This window comes from Lutra lutra, chromosome 1 (genome assembly GCF_902655055.1).
Source record: "Lutra lutra chromosome 1, mLutLut1.2, whole genome shotgun sequence".
Classification (NCBI taxonomy): domain Eukaryota; kingdom Metazoa; phylum Chordata; class Mammalia; order Carnivora; family Mustelidae; genus Lutra; species Lutra lutra.
The window spans coordinates 120,602,830-120,625,274 of NC_062278.1; the positions used below are offsets into that span (position 1 = coordinate 120,602,830).

The window sequence follows — 22,445 nt, forward strand, 5'->3', positions numbered from 1 at the left end:
AAAGTAATTTACATTTAGTGAAATCCTCTTACAGTCTAAAACTGATTTTGAGATTTGGTAACTTAATTAGGTTTAAGGTTGCAAGTAACTAAGGTTTTAGAAAATTAAACCACTGCTTTTTTCTAGAAGGATTTATGAAAATGTTGAAGATATCAGAAAATTAAGAGATATAATTTTAATTTCATATGAAGTAGTTTTTCTTAATGACTTTGCTTGTCAAATATGTACAAAGTTCAGGATAAGATTATTATATGTTACGTATATATTTAATAATAAACTACTTTGTCTACCAAGAAAACTTGATAGATAAATGTATACTAGTATAATAATTTCATGGAGATGCATTTATAGGACAGCTGCTTGACTTCATTAACATCAGTTTGGTGTTTTGAGACCATTTCTATAATAAAGGAAGCCTGTGCATTCAGAAAAAAATTTCCTTAGGATGGGCCCTAGGCCTTTCTCAATATTTTGGTTTTACTCATTCTCTGAATTGGGTGGATAATTTAGGCTCCTCATCATATGGACCTTTACCTGGTCTTTGATTCAGCTAAATTTTTTGGTTAGAAAGGTGCTCAGGCAGATGAGACTTTTCCATTTTTGGCTACAAAGTTCATGAGGTGTGTTAGAATTTCTCTGGTTAGGCCTTCAGCATTAATTTCTTTGTGGTGTAAATTCTTACCAAATGCCAGGTTTGCATAGTCTGATAACGTATTATGCCTGACATTAGCATAATGCCTTTAGCTTTTAATATAAATTTTGAATATAAAATATAAATAAATATTTAAAGTTTTGGTAATCAGGAAATTGTGACCAGGTAACCATTGAGGGTTTTAAAAATTTTTTATTTTATTTTACCTTACTTTTTAAAAGATTTTATTTATTTGACAGAGAGACACAATGAGAGAGGGAACACAAGCAGGGGGAGTGGGTGAGGGAGAAACAGGCTCTACAAATAAGCAGAGAGCCCAAGACAGGGCTCAGTCCCAGGACCCTGGGATCATGACCTGAGCCAGAGGCAGCCACTTAACAACTGAGCTGCCCAGGTGCCCTTAGGGTTTTTTTAAAAAAATAGACTTATTTATTTATTTAAAAAACATTTATTTGAGAAAGGGAGAGTGAGAGCATGAGCATGGGCATGATAAGGGCAGAGGGAGAGGACAAAGGGAGAAGCAGGCTTCCTGCTGAGCAGGGAGCCTGATGTGCGACTGCATCCAAGGACCCTGAGATCATGACCTGTGCTGAAGTCAGATGCTTAACCAACTGAGCTACTCAGGTGTCACTTTATTGACTTTTTAGAGGAGTTTTAGTTTTACAGAAAAATTGAATAGATAGCACAGAAGTCCCATATTTACCCTCTGCCCGCCCACACACATGCACAGTCAACCCCACTGCTAACGTCCCCCACCAGAATGGTACATTTGTTACAGTTGATAAATCTCTTTTGACTACACTGTTATCACCCAAAGACATTACGTTAGGATTCACTCTTGACAAATTTATAATGACATTTATTCATCACTATCATATCATACAAAGTATTTGCACTGTCGTGGATTATCTGGCTGGCTCAGTCTGTGGAGCACATGACTGTTAGTCTCAGGGTCATGAGTTCAAGCCCCACGTTGGGCATGGAGCATACTTAAAATTAAAATAAATAAATAAAAACAAAAATAAAAAACAAAAACCCCCAAGTATTTTCACTGTTCTAAATAAAAATCCTCTGTGGTCTGCCTATTTATCCCATCATCCCAACCCCTGGCAACCAGTGATTTCCATAGTTTTGCCTTATCTAGAATGTCATATACAGTATATAGCCTTCTCAGATTGGCTTTTTTCACTTAGTAATATGCATTTAAGATTCCACTGAGGTTTCATTATGAGGGTTATAATGACATGCATGGTATATAAGAGATGTTCTCTAGGTAAAGAACTAAAATTTTAAGTCAGCCTCCAAAAAAAGCTTTGAGGAACCTAGTAAGCTAGTTTTATGACTTTGGTGGATGTACATTCATTTGAGGAGCAAGTAGATGAGACTGTATTTTAATTATTTTAGTATTTTGTCAGTTGAGTGTTTTTCAGCTTAAGAGTTTATCAATTGAATGAGGCCTTCCCTTTTTTGACCTAACCAGGTTTCTGGATTGTAAAATTTTATTTAATATCCATATTATATATAGAATTTTAAGTTTGATATGACCAGCAACATAACCAAGGCAGTTTTTTGCTTCTATTCTTATTAATGTGTAACTAATATATAATTAGTAATAGAATTTGTTTGCCTTAAGTTCTAGATAAGAGGATTGTCTCTATCATTCATTGTCCTTTTTTTTTTTAAGTTCTATTTATTTATTTTTAAGTAATCTCTACACCAAACATGGGATCTCATGACCCGAGGGTCAAGAGTCAGATGTTCCTCTAACTGAGCCAGCCAGGCACCCCTATATCATTCATTGTTAAAACAGAGTCTTCATGCAGAGAATCTGTTGTAGCTATATCATATATTATATATTATATATATTTTATATACTGGGTCTAGGTGGTCCAATATATAATTATTATTCATACTATTACTAAAATAGTTTATATCACTAAAATACTTTCATTCTGTCCTTTCTTAAAATGTAGAAAACATTGTTTTAGAGGGATTACCAAAATGATACTAGCTTCACGCATGTTTATGTTTCTTCAAACTGGGGCACCTGGCTGGCTTAGTCAGAAGAGCATGTGACTCTTGATCTTGGGGTCATGAGTTGGAGCTCCACATTCAGTGTAGAGATTACTAAAAAAAATAAATAATAAACTTAAATAAAATAAGATATGTTTCTTCAAACTAGACTATTAAAGAGCAGTTTTAAAATGGGCCTTGAGTCTTCTACTTTTTGTGGCAATATTTAGAGTATTTGGGCAATACTTAAGAGGTAGACCAAGAGGTTAGTTAGTAGAATGAATGAATGAGGCAGAAAATACAGATGGCACCCAGGTTTCAGTCTTTATTTTTTTTTTTATTTATTTTTTTTTTTTTTTAAAGATTTTATTTATTTACTTGACAGAGAGATCACAAGCAGGCAGAGAGGCAGGCAGAGAGAGAGGAGGAAGCAGGCTCCCCGCTGAGCAGAGAGCCCGATGCGGGGCTCGATCCCAGAACTCTGAGATCATGACCCGAGCCGAAGGCAGCGGCTTAACCCACTGAGCCACCCAGGCGCCCCGGTTTCAGTCTTTAGAGTGTGAGGGAATACAGGGAAGAGAGATTTGGGAGGGATAGGGGAAGATAAATTGAGTTTTGGGTATGTAAGCAAGTAGAAATGTCAGCTAGTCAGTTGGCGTTACAGATCTGGTGGTTAGGAGAGATATTTGGGTAGAAGGTAGAAGTTTGGAATTCAGTAGCATGTACATTATAATTGTGAAGCTTTGTGAATGATAAGTCACATAGAGTGTGTAGATTGAAAGATTGATTATTAAGATGGCTGAGGACCCATGGTGGGACCCTAAGGAGTACCAACACTTTGGGGGTGTTTTCCAGAATGTAATCTGAGGATTAGTAGCCTCTGAATCCTGTGGGTTGGGCTTGTTAAACATTCAAGCTTCCTGAGTCCCACTAGGGCCTCCGGCACAGTTTGCTTATTCACACCCCTTTCCTACTGAGAAGCCCTCGGTAGCATTTCTAACAAATACTTCAGGGGTTCTTTGCACACTAAAGTTGAAGGTATAACAGGTGGGTGAAAGAAATGTGAACTGCCAAAGAGACTTCAGGCATAACCAGAGAGTACAAGGAAAATCATGAGAAAATAAAACCAATAGCAAGGGAACAAATTTTTGAGGAGGGTGAGGGTAGCTGTTACATTGTTGAAAGGACCAAGAAAGATGAGGCCTAAAGGATATCCTTGGGTTTTAGCAATATGAGAATAATTAGTGAGTTTGTCAGGAGTATTTCTGTCCTTGGGTGCTGTAGGCAAAACTAGATTGCAGTGGGCTGCACAGTGAATGGGAGGTGGTTGTCACTTGAGAGAATGCCTTAAAGTATGCCTGCGAGAGGCCTGGGTATGAGAGGGTGTTGAGAGTTGGGTGTGTTGTCAAGGGAGTGTGTGTAGGTTTTTAAATATGGGAGAGTTAGTTGATATGCTAATGAGAAGGAGCTTATAGAGAGTGGAAGTTAGAAAATAGGAATCTGGGGTATAGCTTGGGTAGAATTTAGAGTATTGATGGGAGGAAGGATCCTCGGGGGAAGGACGAAATAATAGAGGTAGATGTGTTTGCTGGCAGGAGATCCTACTAATGGCTGTGTTTAATGTGTGAAGCTTGGTTGGAGAGCGACAGGTGGTGGTATCAGAAAGTTCCATATCTTTTTTTTTTTTTTTTTTAAGATTTTATTTATTTATTTATTTGACAGACAGAGATCACAAGCAGGCAGAGAGGCAGGCAGAGAGAGAGAGGAGGAAGCAGGCTCTCTGCTGAGCAGAGAGCCCGATGCAGGGCTCGATCCCAGGACCCTGAGATCATGACCTGAGCTGAAGGCAGCGGCTCAACCCACTGAGCCACCCAGGCGCCCCCGAAGTTCCATATCTTTATGCAGAATGGTAGTCACTAGATTAGGGAAACAAAGATTACTGAATAGCATAAAGACTGAGGGTTAGAGACCATGAGTTTAGCACCTTGAATTTTTTCAAGTAATTTTTCAGATAATTTTTTTCTCTATCTCAGTTTCACAGTAAAAATTACAAAGTATGACATCTTTAAAAATATCAAAAGGAGAAAAAATATCAAAAGAAAATATGGTTGTTTTAGAGTTTTTTGAATTTGTATTGGTGTGTACATAAAGCCAGCATATGGTCAAATAGAATCAGTTTCATTGTTCTCAGGAACTCTTGTTTTGTCTTTCAGTTTTTGACTTGTTTTCATGAGAAAAAAATGATGTTTTATTTATTTCCTGTTTCAGGAGATTTACTGAACTAAAACACTATAGTGATGAACTACAGTCTGTCATCTCTCATCTTCTTCGAGTTAGAGCTGTAAGTGGTCCCCAAGAGTTTTTCGACACACATTTATAAGAAAGTGCTTCTCACCTAATTATGTTTTTAGATCATGGATGGTATTTATGATGAATAGCTGATTTTTGCTTTCAGATTTGGTCTGTTTATCATCTAAATTGCATTTTTAAGAAAATGTGAAATGTTTTATGGCATAAACAACTTGAAGGTTTTTAGCCTATTGTTTTCTCTGTAGTTTGTGTATGGTTGTTTGACTATCTTGTCAAAGGCCTACCGTTTCAGTGTTGGAATATAATTAAGTGTGGGAGTTTAGATCTACATGTAATGATATCCTTATACTTTCAAGGTTATTTTTTTTCTTTAATAGTGAAATAGCTTATATATGTTGGGCCATCCTGTGCCTGTGTTCTTAAATTCTCCTATATAAACTTATTTTGGGTAATGGTCTGCCATGACAAAATAAATTAGAAATGGAGGGACAATCACTGAATTTAACCATGTGGTTGGCTGTGGTAGACAGGGAATCCTTAGAACTTGCCTGGTTAAAGACTTAGAAAGGGGCACCTGGGTGGCTTAGTTGGTTAAGCATCTGCCTTTGGCTTGGGTCATGATCCTGGAGTCCCGGATCAAGCCCCAAATTGAGCCCTGCATTGGCTTCCTGCTCAGTGGGGAGTCTGCTTCTCTCTTTCCCTCTGCTCCTCCCCCAGCTCATGTTCTTTCTCTCTAATAAATAAATAAAATCTTTTATTTATTTATTTATTTATTTATTTATTTATTTGAGAGAGAGAGAGATAGGCAAGTAGGTAGAGAGGCAGGCAGAGAGAGAGGGGGAAGCAGGCTACCTATTCAGCAGAGAGCCCAAGGTAGGGCTTGATCCCAGGACCCTGAGATCACCACCTGAGCCAAAGGCAGAGGCTTAAACCACCGAGCCACCCAGGCGCCCCAATAAATAAAATCTTAAAAAAAAAAAAAAAAGACTTTGAAAGATACTGGGATACCAGGTCTAGGATCGCAACTTACACTGATTGGAAACCTCTTAAAATGCATTATATGGGATTTGTTTTAATGAGATCATCTACTGGTGAGGAGTGGAAAGTGGGGGCAGTTTTAGATGAAACTAGATTGGCCATAGAATAATTGTTCAAGGTAGTGTTGGGAAGTGGAAGTATGTTCTGCTGTTCTCTACTTTTTGTATGTTTGAAGATTTCTATGATAAAAAGTATAAAAAAATAAGGGAAAAAATTCTTTTGAATATATTGGCCCAGTCTCCTATTTAACCATTTAGAATACCATTAGATTCCCTAAATAAATTATGAGATACTTCCTAATAAAAGAAAAGGACTTGTGAGAATTCTTAGGCTAGAGTCAACATCTGGGTATTGGGAAGCTATGGATTGATAAGGTCATTAGACAACAGTTCTTGTGGAAAGTTGGGGGTGGGGGGGACAGAGACTCTGCAGAATACTGGAAGAATTATTCATATAGCTTTGTCTTTTATACTAGAAACCTTGGAGAATCAATTTAAGTTAGAGGTCTGGCTGGTTGTGAAAGCTATATCCTTTTTAAAGACCTTCAACCGAAGGGAAGGGGAGGGGAACACTGTAGAAAGCCTTGTTTTAGCAGGAAGGTTAACAGTTTTGGGAGTTCAATTAGGCAGAGGTACATTACTGTGCATTCACATGACTAACCCCAGGTATTGGAAGGCTCTCAAACAGCCTTTCAGACCCAGAAGAAAACTAGAGGACAAAGCAGAAAAACCAGCTAGAATCTGATTTATGAGAAATCTCCAAGAGGAGCGGTGAATTGAACAGAGTGTAACACCTAAACACTCAGAAAAGCTGTGAAGTATAGGTAATAAATTTAAGTGAGACCTGAAGGAGGGAGAGATGATTGTCATTGTTATTGCTGTGAGACTGTTTATTTAGCCTGAAGGAAGGTATACATATGTGATGGCTTTCATAAAACAGTAAAAAAAATTGTCACAGGGCAAGATAAACCATAGTGATTATATCTTGTTTTCTGCTGAAAGTATATTTTTAAATGTGATTAATATTTAATAACCTTTAAAGATTATGGCGAAATTTAGCCATATCAAACTTTTTTTTGCCCTAGGACTTTATTTGTTCTTCCTCATGCCCATATCACTTTTCCCACATGCCCCCCTTTAAGAACCTCTCTTGACCTATTCTTTTTTGTCATTCATTTCTCACCTCAAATGCCTCCCTCTGAGAAATCTTTCCTGGGCATCTTATATAAAATATGATGCAATTTTCTATCATTTTCTGTCATTGCTATTGTCTTTATATTAACACTATCAGACATTGTGTTCTGTTTTAATTTGTTAATTATCTTCTCTACTAGTATATGGGAGCTCCACAAGAGCAGCTTTATTTTCTCACTGCTAAATCCCTGGAATCACGTCCAATTCCTAGTATATACTCACTATATATATAATTCATTGAATGAATGAACAAATGAATGTATATGCTGACATTTTTATGTTTAAGAAAGATCTGAAAAAGTAGAGAAATTGCTTCTTTTATTTTAAATTCCAGTATAGTTAACCTATAGTGTTATATTAGTTTCAGGTGTACAGTATAGTGATTCAACAATTCATACATCACCCAGTGCTCATCACAGCAAATGTGCTCCTTAATCCCCATCTCCTGTTTCACCCATCGCCCACTTACCTCCCCTCTGGTAACCATCAGTTTATAGTTAAAATAAATTAGCTTCTTGGGGCACCTGGGTGGCTCAGTGGGTTAAGCCTCTGCCTTCAGCTCAGGTCATGATCTCAGGGTCCTGGGATCAAGCCCCACATCAGGCTCTCTGTTCCGCGGGGAGCTTGTTTCCCCTCCGACTCTCTCTGCCTGCCTCTCTGCCTACTTTTGATTCCTGTCTGTCAAATAAATCAAATCTAAGAATAAAGAGATAAATTGCTTCTTGAATTTAGTTATAACCAACCAGGAGAACTGGTCAGTAATGTATATGTGAAAAGAACCTTTGAAGAAAACAACCTTTTCATCAAAGAGTTTGTAATACATAAGTAAGAGAATTCTGGGTATAGATATTTATCCCAAGCTTTTTGTTTGTGTGTTTTTGCTCAAGATTCTATTTATTTATTTATTAGAGAGAGAGTGTGCACACACGGCGGCGGATGGGAGGAACAAAGAGAGAAGCAGCTTCCCCTCTGAGCAGGGAGCCCGACTCGGTACTCAATCCCAGAACCCTGGGACTATAACCTGAGCTGAAGGCAGATGTTTAACCAGTTGAGCCACCCAGACATCCAAGATTTTATTTAAAAAATATATATGTATAAATCGGGGCACCTGGGTGGCATAGTCGGTTGAGTGTCCAACTCTTAGTTTCAGCTCAGGTCCTGATGTCGTGGTTGTGGGATTGAGCCCCAAGTGGACTCCCTGCTCAGTGTGGAGTCTGCTTCAGATTCTTCCTCCCTCTCCTTTGCCCCTCTGCCCCTCCCTGTTCATGTTCTCTCTCTCCCTCAGGTGAATAAATAAAATATTTTTAAAAAATTATTTAAGTTTTTTTTTTTTTTAAGATTTTTTTGTGTTTATATGTCAGAGAGAGGGAGCACAAGCAGGGGGAGTGGCAGGCAGAGGAAGAAGCAGGCTTCCTGCAGAGCATGGAGCCCGACGTGGGACTCGACCCTGAACCAAAGGCAGATGCTTAACCAACTGACCTAGGCCTCCCTAAGATTTTATTTTTAAGTAGTCTTTGGACCCAGCGTGGGGCTGTAATTTACAACCTTGAGATCAAGAGTTGAATGCTCTGCAGACTAAGTCAGCAAGGCACCTCATCCTAAACTTTATGAAAAAGGCTTCAGAAACTTTATGACATTGAAGATAGCTTGAGCTCTTGAAAGGAAAGGCAGCACTCGATCTCTGAGTCAAATTGAAATTCTGAGTGAGTGAATGAAGAAATGCTAGTGAACAATATAGGATGCTTTCTTTCTTTCTTTTTTTTTTTTTAAGATTTTATATATTTAAATGACAGAGGCAGTGAGAGAGGGAACATAGCAGGGGAAGTGGGAGAGGGAGAAGCAGACTCCCTGCTGAGCAGGGAGCCCGATGTGGGGCTCGATCCCCAGGACCCTGGGATCATGACCTGAGCCAAAGGCAGATGCTTAATGACTGAGCCACCCAGGCGCCCCTGTCGTATACTTTCTGATTAGCTAAAATTTTGATTATTCTGAAGTTGGGAAAAAGTCTATTTAATCATGGACAGTAACAGAAAAGTAAAAATGAAAGGTTTAAGCCCCAACGCAGATAGAAGCCTACAGACAACACAAAAAGCATCGCAGGGAGGGCCTTTTTGTAACGTTCAGAATGTCAGGAGAAGGCGGCTTAAGTGCTATTTGAGACAGATGATGAATTCTTTTATTTATTTATTTTATTGTATTTGATTTTTTTTTAAAAGATTTTATTTATTTATTTGACAGAGAGAAATCACAAGTAGGCAGAGAGGCAGGCAGAGAGAGAGGAGGAAGCAGGCTCCCCGCTGAGCAGAAAGCCCGATGTGGGGCTCGAACCCAGGACCTGGGATCATGACCTGAGCCGAAGGCAGCGGCCTAACCCACTGAGCCACCCAGGCGCCCCTATTGTATTTGATTTTTGAGACAGAGGATGAATTCCTAACAGATGAAGGGAAAATAGATTTATTTGACTATCTTTTCTGTCAAGAATCTTTCGAAAGTAGAAAAGGTAAAAAATAAGTTTTAGATTGGTTAAAGAGTTAAATATTTAAGAGATCAAAACAGAACAACCCTAAAGAGTGGGTGGCCTTAGGGGTGCCTGGGTGGCTCAGTGCGTTAAAGCCTCTGCCTTTGGCTCAGGTCATGATCCCATGGTCCTGGGATCGAGCCCTGCATCGGGTTCTCTGCTCAGCAGGGACCCTGCTTCCTCCTCTCTTTCTGCCTGCCTTTCTGCCTACTTGTGCTCTTTGTCTTTCAAATAAATAAATAAAATCTTAAAAAAAAAAAAAGAGTGGGTGGCCTCGGACAGAGAGGAGCTGGCTTTGGACAGTGTCTCTGCCATTTATTGGGTCCTTCAGACAAATCTAATAACCTTTCAGGGTTTGTTTCTTTGCTAAAAATTGGGAATATCCGCCTGGCATGTAGTAGGTACTGAATAAATATTTGTTATATGAAGGTGTCTTATTCATAGAATTATGAGACTCAGATGAAATAATTTGTGTCTTGTAATTAATAACAGAACGACAATATTGATTGCTAACATTCATCACTGTGTGTCAGAGCTCAAGCATATTACAGTATTCTAAACAAGTTCCCACAATAGCCCTTTAAAGATAGGTACTGTTACTGTCCCTATTTTGTAGATTAGGAACAGAGGCAAAGGAAAGTAACTAAATGAAATTAAATAATTTGATACCACACTATAATAGATGTGTGGAACAAAAATTTCCACTTTTTTTTTTTTTTAAGATTTTATTTATTTATTTGACAGAGAGACACACAGCAAGAGAGGGAACACAAGCAGGGGGAGTGGGAGAGGGAGAAGCAGGCTTCCCGCCGAGGAGGGAGCCCGATGTGGGGCTCAATCCCAGGACTCTGGGATCATGACCTGAGCTGAAGGCAACCACTTAACGGCTGAACTACCCAGGTGCCCCCAAAATTTCCACTTTTGTCTGACTTAAAAGTCCATGCTCTTGACTACCTATAAATGGCATATTGACAGAGGACATAAATTCAGGTAGACTGAGCAAGAAGAGAACTGGCTTTCATTGAGTCATCCTCCTTATTGCAAGGACCCTTACAAATGTCATCTTATTTAATCCTTACAAAGTTATATGATGGTCATTTCCACATTTCTAGAAGAAAGGTGTAATAACAAGGTTGGTTTGGTTTACTGAATCTCCAAAGTTAAACCCTAAAGTAAGAAGGAGCTGGAATTTGAACTCATTCATTTGACTATAAATCCTGTATTTCCTCTGTAGTATATGCTGCCTCTTTAGGGAAAAATCACATTTAAAAGCAAGGGGGGATTAACTTCACAAATACTGTGAAAATGCATATTATAATTATTAAGATACTACTTGACATTTGTAGTCCTAAAGATGGTATTGTCTAGTGTTTGTGAGCTATTTAGTGATGGTGGCAGTATAAAGTACTACGTGCAGCTTGTTTTGGAACCATTATGGCAGTAGGTAACAAGAGTTTACTCTCATCATCTTTGAGTCCTTAGGAAATAGATCAAAAGAAAAGAAAAGCTATGTGTGTCTAGGATCATCCAAAGAATGTCCTGAAACTGTCCATTTTAACATTTAATCGGCTACTACTTCAGTGAGGACAGAAAAGGCATTCTTATCTCTCCCAATGATCCTGAGCTGGGTAGAACGATTGGATGAGTCTGTCACATTTCTTCTGCTGTCATAGAATTTGCTAGGTGTCACTTTTTCCCTGTCAGTTGTCAGATGATCAGTTTTCAAAAAAGAAAGACTTGTCAACAGAAATGGAATTGGCAGTCTAGCTTCTTTTCCCTGTTACCAATGACCCATGAATTAATTTGGTTTTAGGTTCTCATCATTCCTGTTTTATTTTTCTGCCCTTCTTGCTTTTCTTTTTCTCTAGAAATGATAATTTTTGGTTATAGTTTTTCTTTTTTTCATCTTCTTTCTCACTGCCTGATTACTAGGTACAAGTCATTTCATGTTTAAGTTGGCTGGATCCGTTTGTTTCCATGAATAGCTGATACCAGAAACACTGGTCTTGTAACAACTACTGTGTGTGTGTGGTCTAGTTCCTGGGTAGGTTGTTCCTTATGTGGTTGCTCACCTTTTTGGTATAGGAAGACTTACCTCTTTGGGGCATGCTATGTGGGCCAAATTATTTTTCAGAGTTCTAATTATGGTAGAAGATCCTTTTGTACCAGCTTCCAGGAGTGATATACTTTAAAGAAATAAACTTTTTAAAATATTTATTTATTTATTTAAATAAACATATAATGTATTTTTATCCCCAGGAGTACAGGTCTGTGAATCAAGAAATAAACTTTTTTTTTAAAATATTTTATTTATTTATTTGACAGAGATCACAAGTAGGCAGAGAGGCAGAGAGAGGAGGAAGCAGGCTCCCCGCAGAGCAGAGAGCCCGATGCGGGGCTTGATCCCAGGACCCTGAGATCATGACCTGAGCCGAAGGCAGAGGCTTAACCCACTGAGCCACCCAGGCGCCCCAAGAAATAAACTTTTAATCCTTGGGATTTACAAACTTTTTTTTTTAAAGATTTTATTTATTTATTAGAGAGAGAAAGAGCATGAGCATGAGTAAGGGGAAGGGTAGAAGGAGAGGGAAGCAGACTTCTTGCTGAGCAGGGAGCCCAGCAAGGGGCTCAATCCCAGGACCCTGAGATCATGACCTGAGCCAAAGGCAGATGCTTAATTGACTGAGCCACCCAGGCACCCCCAAACTTTGTCTTTGAACATTTATTTTGGATCTGCATTTTGTACTTAAGTTGCTTGTAGTTTCTGTTCTTATGTGGTTAATAAGTGCTCTCTTTCCCTCTCTTCCATACATAGTATCTTAGTGGGTGATAAAATGCTCAGCTTTCCAGAAGAGGTTTGATCTTTAACATACAAAGATCTAAGCGAGTTAGTGGTCTAGAATGGCATTTTGCCAGTTCTGTATGGTGTTTTCTAGTGCAAACCATATCTCTCTTGAATAGTCATGATTCATATATGGTGGTAAAGGTCCAGAAAGTCCTGCGTGAAAGAAAAGTGTTAAATTTTGGGATGCCTGGGTGCCTCAGTTGGTTGAACAACTACCTTTGGCTCAGGTCATGATACTGGGGTCCAAGGATCAAGTCCGTGGTTGGGGGAGGGGGTGGTCTGCTCCCTCTGACCCTTCCTCCCTCAAGCTTGCTCTCTCTCAAATAAATATCCTAAAAAAAAAAGTTGAATTTTATTATCTCAATGTTTCCCAAACTTACTTGATGATGGAACAACTTTAAAAAAAAGCAAATAGACTTTGACACTCTCTATAGGACTCAAAAAATAATTGGGAAATAACATCCTTAGAGAAATTAGTTGAGAGGTCTGGGGACAACTCTGTGGAGTGTTTCAAGCAGAATGAAGACTATGAGTTTTGTCCCGAGTCTAGTGCAGGGATGGACAGACTTTTACGGAAGGCCAGATAGTAAATATTTTCAGCCTTTTGGGCCATATGATTCCTGTCAGATCTGTTCAGCTCTGCTGTGAAAGCAGCCATAGACCATGCTGACATGAATGTTCTAATGAGGCTTTACAGAAACAAGTTGCAGTCCTGTGGTGTGCTGCTCCCTAGTCTAGTGGGTATGCGTTCCTTCAAGCCAAGCCAAGGAGAGATGGAAAACATTTTATGTTCCTCTTAGACCTACTCCAAGTATTCATAATTCTGGTTCCTTCACTTTAAGCTGAGGTATTGAAAGGGTTAGGATTTATTGTATGGTTAATGCCTAATTCCTCAGATTATTCACATTTGAGTAAGAAATTAGGAACATAATTTACCTAGGGTTTACATTTAGAAACTGTGTACCAAGAATTTTTTGGTATCCCAGGAATTTTTTTTTTAGGGTTTAGGGTTTTATGTGGGATTACCTTTTGGCCTACAGTTCACGTCCATAACACTTTGGAGGAGAGTTTGTGGTGTTTTGTCTTTTGTAAAATTTGTGTGACTAGCTAAGCAGTATATATTTCATCTCGATCTAAATTATAATTCTATTATTATTAAAATATCTAACGTGTTGGTTAGAAGGAGTTATCATGAAAAAGTAGCACTGAAGTATGTTGTATTTAGCATTTGTGTATAAAACTGTTAATAAAATTGAAAATGTTTATTTTTCCCCCTGATAAATGCCAGTTTGAGGACTTTATCATAAGGAAATAATTGAAATTTAGAAAAAACTTTACTCTCACAGATGTTTATTAGAACATAATGTATAGGGGCACCTGGGTGGCTCAGTGGATTAAGCCGCTGCCTTTGGCTCAGGTCATGATCTCAGGGTCCTGGGATCGAGTCCCGCATCCGGCTCTCTGCTCAGCGGGGTGCCTGCTTCCCTCTCTCTCTCTCTCTCTCTGCCTGCCTCTCCGTCTACTTGTGATCTCTCTCTGTCAAATAAATAAATAAAATCTTAAAAAAAAAAAACAATGTATAACACTAAAAAACTTAGGGGTAGCTAAATATCCAACAAGGAGTGCTTTTGTATCTTATACACTGCTACATGGAATTTTATGCAGCTATTTAAAGTGGTATTTATTAAAAGTAATAGTAGCCTTCTGGATAAAAATATTATCACCTTTAAAAAAATTTATTTATTTGAGCGAGAGAGAGCGTGAGAGGGGGAAGCATCAGAAGGAGAACAGGTTCCCTGCTGAGTGGGAGCCTGGTAAGGGAGTTGCACAATGGGACTCCGCAGTCATGACCTGAGCTGAAGGCAGTTGCTTAACCGACCAAGCTATCCAGGCGTCCCTATCACTTTTTTTAAAAAAAATATTTTATTTATTTATTTGACACAGAGATAGAGAGATCACAAGTAGGCAGAGCAGCAGACAGAGAGAGAGGGGGAAGCAGGCTCCCCGCGGAGCAGAGAGCCCGATGCGGGGCTCGATCCCAGGACCCCGAGACCATGACCTGAGCCGAAGGCAGCGGCTCAACCCACTGAGCCACCCAGGCGCCCCCCATCACTTTTAATATAGGAAATTTTTAAACAATAATGAAAACATGTTTATATATGTTCTTTATTTTTATGTGTGTGTGTACATGTATGTACACACATATATACATAAATATATGTATACGTAATATACACACACACACACACACATATACACATATATATACGTAAAAGCAGTTACATAAATATGATGGCAGCAGTATTACCCCCCTTCCCATAATGAGACTTTGGGAAATTAAAGTTTTTCCTCTTTCATGTTTTCCAAGTTTATTGTACTAAGCATTTTTTTAAATGAGGATAACGTTTCTCTTTTTTTTTTAAGAGTAAACTGTGTATAACTTTGATCTAGTATTAATTTCTTTTAAAAATTTGTTCCAGAGAGTTGCAGATCGACTGTATGGTGTATATAAAGTACATGGGAATTATGGGCGAGTTTTCAGGTGAGCATTATATAAGCTTCTAAAATAATTGATTAGCTCTAATTAGCTTTTTGCCTGAGAACTATAATTCCTGAACATTTATGCGTCTGAAATGTAGAAGTTTAGTTTTCATTCATTTTTTTATGTTACAGTGTAATTAGTTAATGTTTTATTCAAGTGTACTTAACATCCAGTGTTACATTAGTTTCAGGTGTACAATGTAATGATTGAACAATTCTATACATTTCTCAGTGCTCATCAAGATAAGTGTACTCTTAAATCCCCTTCACCTATTTCACCCATTTCCCAACCCCCCCCATACCCTCCACCCCCTTGGTAACTACCAGTTTGTTTTTGGTATTTAAGAGCCAAAGGTTTTTTTTGTCTGTCTCTTTTTTTGTTGTGTTTCCTAAATTCCACATATGAGTGAAATCATACAGTGTTTGTTTTCCTCTGACTTAACTGCACTTAATGTTATACTCTCTAGGTCCATTCATGTTGTTGCAAATGGCAAGATTTCATTCTTTTTTTATGGTACACACACGATGGATTAAAGAAGATATGAGCTAGACATATATGAATATGAATATACATAAATATATAAATCTATTTCTAGCTCAAATCTTTATCTGTTCACCTATGTATAAACACTTGGGTTGATTCCATATCTTGGCTATTATACATAATGTCGCAACATACATAGGGGTGCATATATCTTTCCGAATTTTTTTTTTTTTTTTTTTTTTTAAAGATTTTATTTATTTGACAGAGAGAGATCACAAGCAGGCAGAGAGGCAGGCAGAGAGAGAGGAGGAAGTAGGCTCCCCGCCGAGCAGAGAGCCCGATGCGGGGCTTGATCCCAGGACCCTGAGATCATGACCCGAGCCGAAGGCAGCGGCTTAACTCACTGAGCCACCCAGGCGCCCCACCGAATTTTTTTTTTCTATGGATAATTTTTTTTCTATGGTTTTTGTTTTCTATGGGTAAAGAAAATCTGGGTGAATTCCTAGTAGAATTACTGGATCATATGGTAATACTGTTTTTAATTTTTTGAGGAACCGCCATACTGTTTTCCAGAGTGGTGCACCAGTTTGTATTCCTACTGACAGTGCAGGAGGATTCCTTTTTCTCCACATCCTCATCAACACTTGTTACCTCTTGTCATTTTGATTCTGGCGATTTTGACAGATGTGATACCTCATTATAGTTTTGATTTGCATTTCCCTGGTGATTAGTGATCTTGAGAATCTTTTCATGTGTCTCTTGTCTGCCTGTATGTCTTCTTTAGAAAAAATGTCTTTTTAGGTCTTCTGCCTATTTTTAATTGGATTATTTGTGGGGTTTTGCTGTTGGTTTGTACAGGTTCTTTATATTTTGGATATTAACGCTTTATCAGATACATCATTTGCAAATATCTTTTCTCTTTCAGTAGGTTGTGTTTTCATTTTGTTGATTGTTTCCTCACTGTACAAATGCTTTTTATTTTGGCTTTTGTTTATCTTATCTGAGGAGACATATCTAGAAAAATGTTTCCTTTGGCTGATGTCAGAGAGGTTACTGCTTATGTTTTCTTCTAAGAATTATGATTTCAGGTCTCACTTTTCCGACTTTAACCCATTTGAGTTTATTTTTGTGGTGCAAAAAAGTGGTCCAGTTTCATTCTTTTACATGTAGCTGCCCAGTTTTTTTGTTGAAGAGATTTGTTGAAGAGACTCTCTCTGTTGAAGAGACTCCATTGTAATTCTTATTGTTTTTGTTGTTGTTGTTGTTGTTGTTGTTGTTTTTTTAAAGATTTTATTTATTTATTTGACAGAGAGAGATCACAAGTAGATGGAGAGACAGGCAGAGAACCCGATGCGGGACTCAATCCCAGGACCCTGAGATCACGACCTGAGCCGAAGGCAGCGGCCCAACCCACTGAGCCACCCAGGCGCCCTTGGTTTTTTTTAAGATTTTTATTTATTTATTTGATAGAGAGATCACAAGTAGGCAGAGAGAGGCAGGCAGAGAGAGAGGGGGAAGCAGGCTCCCCACTGAGCAGAGAGCCCGATGTGGGGGTCGATCCCAGGACCCTGGGATCATGAGCTGAACTGAAGGCAGAGGCTTTAACCCACTGAGCCACCCAGGCGCCCCTCCATTGTATATTCTTGCCTCCTTTATTGTAGATTGACCACATAGGTGTATGTTTATATCTGGGCTTCTATTCTGTTCCATTGATTTATGTATCTGTTTTTGTGCCAGTAGCATATTGTTTTGATTACTACAGCTTTGTAGTATTTCTTGAAATCTGGTATTGTGATACCTTCAGCTTTGTTTTTCTTTCTTAAGGTTGCTTTGGCTGTTCAGGGTCTTCTGTGGTTCCTCACAGATTTTAGGATTATTTATTCTAGTTCCATGAAAACTGCTGTTTGGTATTTTGATAGGGATTGCATTTAAATCTCTAGATTGCTTTGGATAGTGTGACACGTTTTAACAATATTGGTTCTTTGAGTCCATGAATATGGAATGTCTTTTTATTTGTGTCCTCTTCAATTTCTTTCATCAGTTTTTATAGTTTTCAGAGATGACAGGTCTTTCACCTCTTTGGTGGTATTTTATTTTTAGTGATAGCTAGCTATAAGTGGTTCTTAATTTTTCTTTCTGCTGCATTATTAGTGTACAGAAATGTAGTAGTTTTCTGTATATCAATTTTGTGTCCTGCAACTTTACTGAATTCTTTATTGGTTCTAGTAGTTTTATGATGGAATCTTTAGGGTTTTCTGTATTTAGTATCATGTCATTTGCAAATAGTGAAATTTTTACTTCTTCCTTACCAATTCGGATGACTTGTATTTCTTTTTCTTGTCTGCTTGCTGTGGCTAGGACTTGAGTCCTGTTAACAGTGGTGAGCATTGACATCCTTATTCCTTTACTGATCTTAGAGGAAAAGGTTTCAGTTTTTCAGCATTGAGTATGATGTTAACTGTGGATTTTTCATATATGGTCTTTATTAATGTTGAGGTATATTCCTTCTAAACCCACTTTGTTGAGAGTTTTTATCAAGAATGAGTGTTAGACTTCATCAGATGCTTTTTCTGCATTTATGGATGATTATATGGTTTTTATTCTTTCTCTTTTAATGTGATATATTATGGTGATTGATTTGTGAATATTGGACCACCCTTGCATTGCTAGAATAAGCCCCACTTGACTGTTGGAAAAGATCCTTTTAATGTATTTATTGTTGAATTTGGTTTGCTAATATTTTTTTGAGAGTTTTTGCATTTACGTTCATCAGAGATATCGGTCTGTAGTTTGGTTTGGTTTGGTTTTGGTATCAGGACAGTGCTGGCCTTGTAGAATGAATTTAGTTTGAGAATAAGTATTAGCTCTTTCTTAAATGTTTGGTAGAATTTACTTGTATAGCCATCTGATCTTAGACTTTTGTTTGTTGGGAGGTTTTTTTTGTTTTGTTTTGTTTTTTTTAAGATTTTATTTATTTATTTGACAGAGAGAAATCACAAGTAGGCAGAGAAGCAGGCAGAGAGAGAGAGGAGGAAGCAGGCTCCCTGCTGAGCAGAAAGCCCAATGTGGGGCTCAAACCCAGGATCTGGGATCATGACCTGAGCTGAAGGCAGCGGCTTAACCCACTGAGCCACCCAGGCGCCCCGGTTTTGTTTTGTTTTTTAAACTGTTTCATTTTTATTGCAAGTAATCAGTCTGTTCAAATTTTCTGTTTCGTCCTAATTCAGTTCTGGAGGGCTCTGTTTCTAGGAATTTTACCCATTTCCTCTAGGTTGTTCAGTTTGTTGGCATATATAATTTCTCATAATATTCTCTTGTAATTCTTTTTATATCTGTGGTGTTGGGTTTTTTTGTTGTTATTTCTTGTGGTTTTTAAAATTATTTTTATTTTAGCCATACTGATATATATAAGGTATTACTTCATTTTGATTTTGATTTACACTAGATAATTTATTCTTACTGATTTTTTTTTTTTTTTGGGTGATGTTGGTTTTTATTTCTTCTCCTTAATTTCTGATTTTATTTGGGTCTCTTTTTTTCTTGAGTCTGGCTAAAGGTTTACCAATTTTATCTTTTGACTAGCTCCTTATGATATCAATATCAAAGAATTTTGTTTTGAAATGATGTCCTATAATAGTAGTTTTCAAAGTTTTTGTTTTAAAGTATTTCTTAGACAATTATCATATGATCTCTCTGATATGAGGAATTTGAGAGGTTGGGTGGGGGGTCGTGGTGGGGTGTCGTGGTGGGTAGGGAGGGAAAAAATGAAACAAGATGGGACTGGGGAGGGAGACAAACTGTAAGAGACTCTTAATCTCAGAAAACAAACTTAGGTTTGCTGGGTGGTGGGTGGTAGGGAGAGGGTGGTTGGGTTATGGACACTGGGGCGGGTATGTGCTATGGTGAGTGCTGTGAAGTGTGTAAGCCTGATGATTCACAGACCGGTACCCCTGAGGCAAATAAAACATTATATGTTAATGAAAAACTTTAAAATAAAATAAATTATTTCTTTCAAAAAAAATATAAGAAATTCAATATGTTGAGAAGATGAAAATGAAACTACCCTGAAGCTATGACCAGTGCCCTTTATTTTGTTGGCAGAATGCCCAAGAAGATTCCATTGGAAATCACTGTTTTATAGAATTAGTGATACTCTTTTTTTTCTTTCTTGGTGTTACTTTATAATTTTTGAAGGATTTTGCAAGAGAGTTTTTCAGTCTTGGGGCAGTTTTTGTGTTAATTTAGAATATTTACTTGTGTATAGTGCTTGCATGTTGTGGTTATTTTTGAGCCTTTTGTGATTTTTTTTGTGTGTGTGTATTAATTATTTTGGTTGTGACATCTTAGAAGTTGTTATCCAAATATTTTTATAAGAAAATGTCTTGCTAATGTTGCATTATAAGTCCTTTTGAATGGATTAATTTAAAAATGATTCATTTTATATATATATATATTTTTAAAGATTTTATTTATTTATTTGACAGAGAGAGATCACAAGTAGATGGAGAGGCAGGCAGAGAGAGAGAGAGAGGGAAGCAGGCACCCTGCCGAGCAGAGAGCCCGATGCGGGACTCGATCCCAGGACCCTGAGATCATGACCTGAGCCGAAGGCAGCGGCTTAATCCACTGAGCCACCCAGGCGCCCCCATTTTATATTTTTAAATAGGTAATACATTCATATGGCACAAAATTCAGTAGGAATAAAAGCTTTTACAGTGAAAAGTCTTCCTTCTCTGTTAACCACCCCGGTCTCCTCTGAGACAGCTAATACAGTTTTCTCATGCATCCCTGTAGTAAAATGTAATTCTATAAATATATTAATATACAAACACGGTTGGGTGCTTAACCAACTGAGCCACCCCTTAAAAATATTAAGTAATCTTTACACCCAACGTGGGGCTTGGACTTACAACCCTGAGATCAAGAGTTGCATGATCTACTGACTGAGCCTGCCAGGCTCCCCTATAGTTCATAGATGGACTTCAGGTTGTCAGAAGTTTCTGAAATTCCATGCCAAATTTTGTTTGTGATTTTTTTTTTTCCTTCTTAGGGAAAGGGTCCATAGTTTTCATCAGTTTCTACAAAAGAGCCAAGGACTTTTTTGATCTGATTCCTCTGTGACAATTCCCTACCCATTAAGTACTTTATTTACAGTTATTCCTCTTATACAGTTATTCCTCTTATAATGTTGATGTTAAATCTAAATGTTGATGTTAAAAACTACCCTTTAATAGTTCCTTGTATATTAATGGTTTCCTTCTCTGCACTGTAACCTGGTTAACATTTCCTATTTCCAATCCTAGATATATCCTTGGACCCCAGGTTAGAACCTTTTGTTTAGTAGTGCTTCTTAAATTTTAATGGGCATATAGATCACCTGGAGAACTATATTTGAACTATATATATCAAATTTAAGGTGACAGAGGTATGGAAAATGAATATTTTGGTGCAGTAGATCTAGAATGGGTTTTGTGATCCTGCATTTATTTATTTATTTACCTTTTATTTTTTAAGATTTTATTTATTTGTCAGAGAGAGCGAGCACACCCACAAGCAGGGGTAGTGGCAGGCAGAGGGAGAAGCAGGCTTCCTGCTGAGCAAGGAACCTGATGCGGGACTTGATCTCAGGACCCTGGGATCAGGACCTGAGCTAAAGGCAGGCACTTAACAATCTGAGGCACCCAGGCATCCCTGTGATCCTGCATTTCTAATGAAATTCTAGGTCATGCTGTTGCTAGACCACAGTTTGAGTAGCAGAGGGCTAAGACTATACGTACCTTGAGGTCTTGTGCTGTTACGTAGAATCCAGTATAGTTTCCCTCCTCACATTTATTAATTCACTTACTGCTTCATTTTTTTCATTTTATCTGCAAGCTATAAATACCATGTATTTATCAGGCTCTAAACTACTTAATAGGCATACCTAGGTGATAAAGTGTGAGTCCTACTTCCTTGAACAAGTTTTTGTCTTGTTTGGTAAACAAAGCAACTAAATTGGTTATGTTGGCCTTGAGTTGGTGGTACATAGTAAGGTGCTCAAAGATTAACTAAATGGATGAAGTACTTTTGGGATAGCCAATAGACAGTTCATCTGGACTGTTGATTTTTTTTTTTTTTTTTTTTTTTTAAGAGAAAGGGGGAGAGAGAGGCTAGGGCAGGGAGAGGGGCAGAAGAAGATAGAGAATCTTACCTCACACAGGGCTCAATCGCACAACCCTGAGATCACGACCTGAGCTGAAATCAAGAGTCAGCTGCTTAACTGCCTGAGCCACCCAGATGCCCCATAGCATTAATTCTGATAACATGACCTACAGTTACATTAAATATGATCACTACATTTTATTTTTGGCTAGTTGTATTTGTCATCTGCCAAAACCCTTAGGTTCCTTTCTCATGTGAAGAACAGGGCTTTGGATATATTGAATTTGAGGTGACAGAGATGTATAAAAGCAGAATTGTCCTGTAGGCATTATAAATGTAGCTTTAGTTTAAAAAAAAAAAAAAAGGTTAATTTGCTATTACTATCTTGAGAGTAGTTACAGACATATAAAGAAAGAAAAGTATTAGAGGGAGCCTTACCTATTTTGTTTTTTTATCATAACCATAGTATTGCGTAGATGATTTATATATTTGTTTTGCTTTGACAAATATTAAAAATCATGAGGTTTTCTTCCTTCTAATACTGTAAGCATATAATCTGCTATTTCAACAACATAAAAAAAAATATATAAACTACATGGTAACAAAATAATAGTGTTTAAATGTTTTTCTTTTATGATACAGTGCAATTGAAGAGGCTTTTGTAGAAATGGCAACAAAGGGCGCCTGGCTGGCTCAGTCGGTAGATAATG

At 37.9% G+C, this 22,445-nt stretch overlaps 1 protein-coding gene across 1 annotated transcript in view; it reads left to right on the top strand.

The window, feature by feature from the left end:
* The window catches only part of SNX4 (sorting nexin 4), a 71,581-nt gene that overhangs the window by 31,269 nt on the left and 17,867 nt on the right, over nt 1-22,445 (top strand). Inside the window, exons 7-8 of the mRNA XM_047734759.1 lie at nt 4,934-5,006; nt 15,050-15,111. Of these exons, the coding sequence (XP_047590715.1) occupies nt 4,934-5,006; nt 15,050-15,111 (135 nt within the window). The remainder of the gene's footprint in view (nt 1-4,933; nt 5,007-15,049; nt 15,112-22,445) is intronic.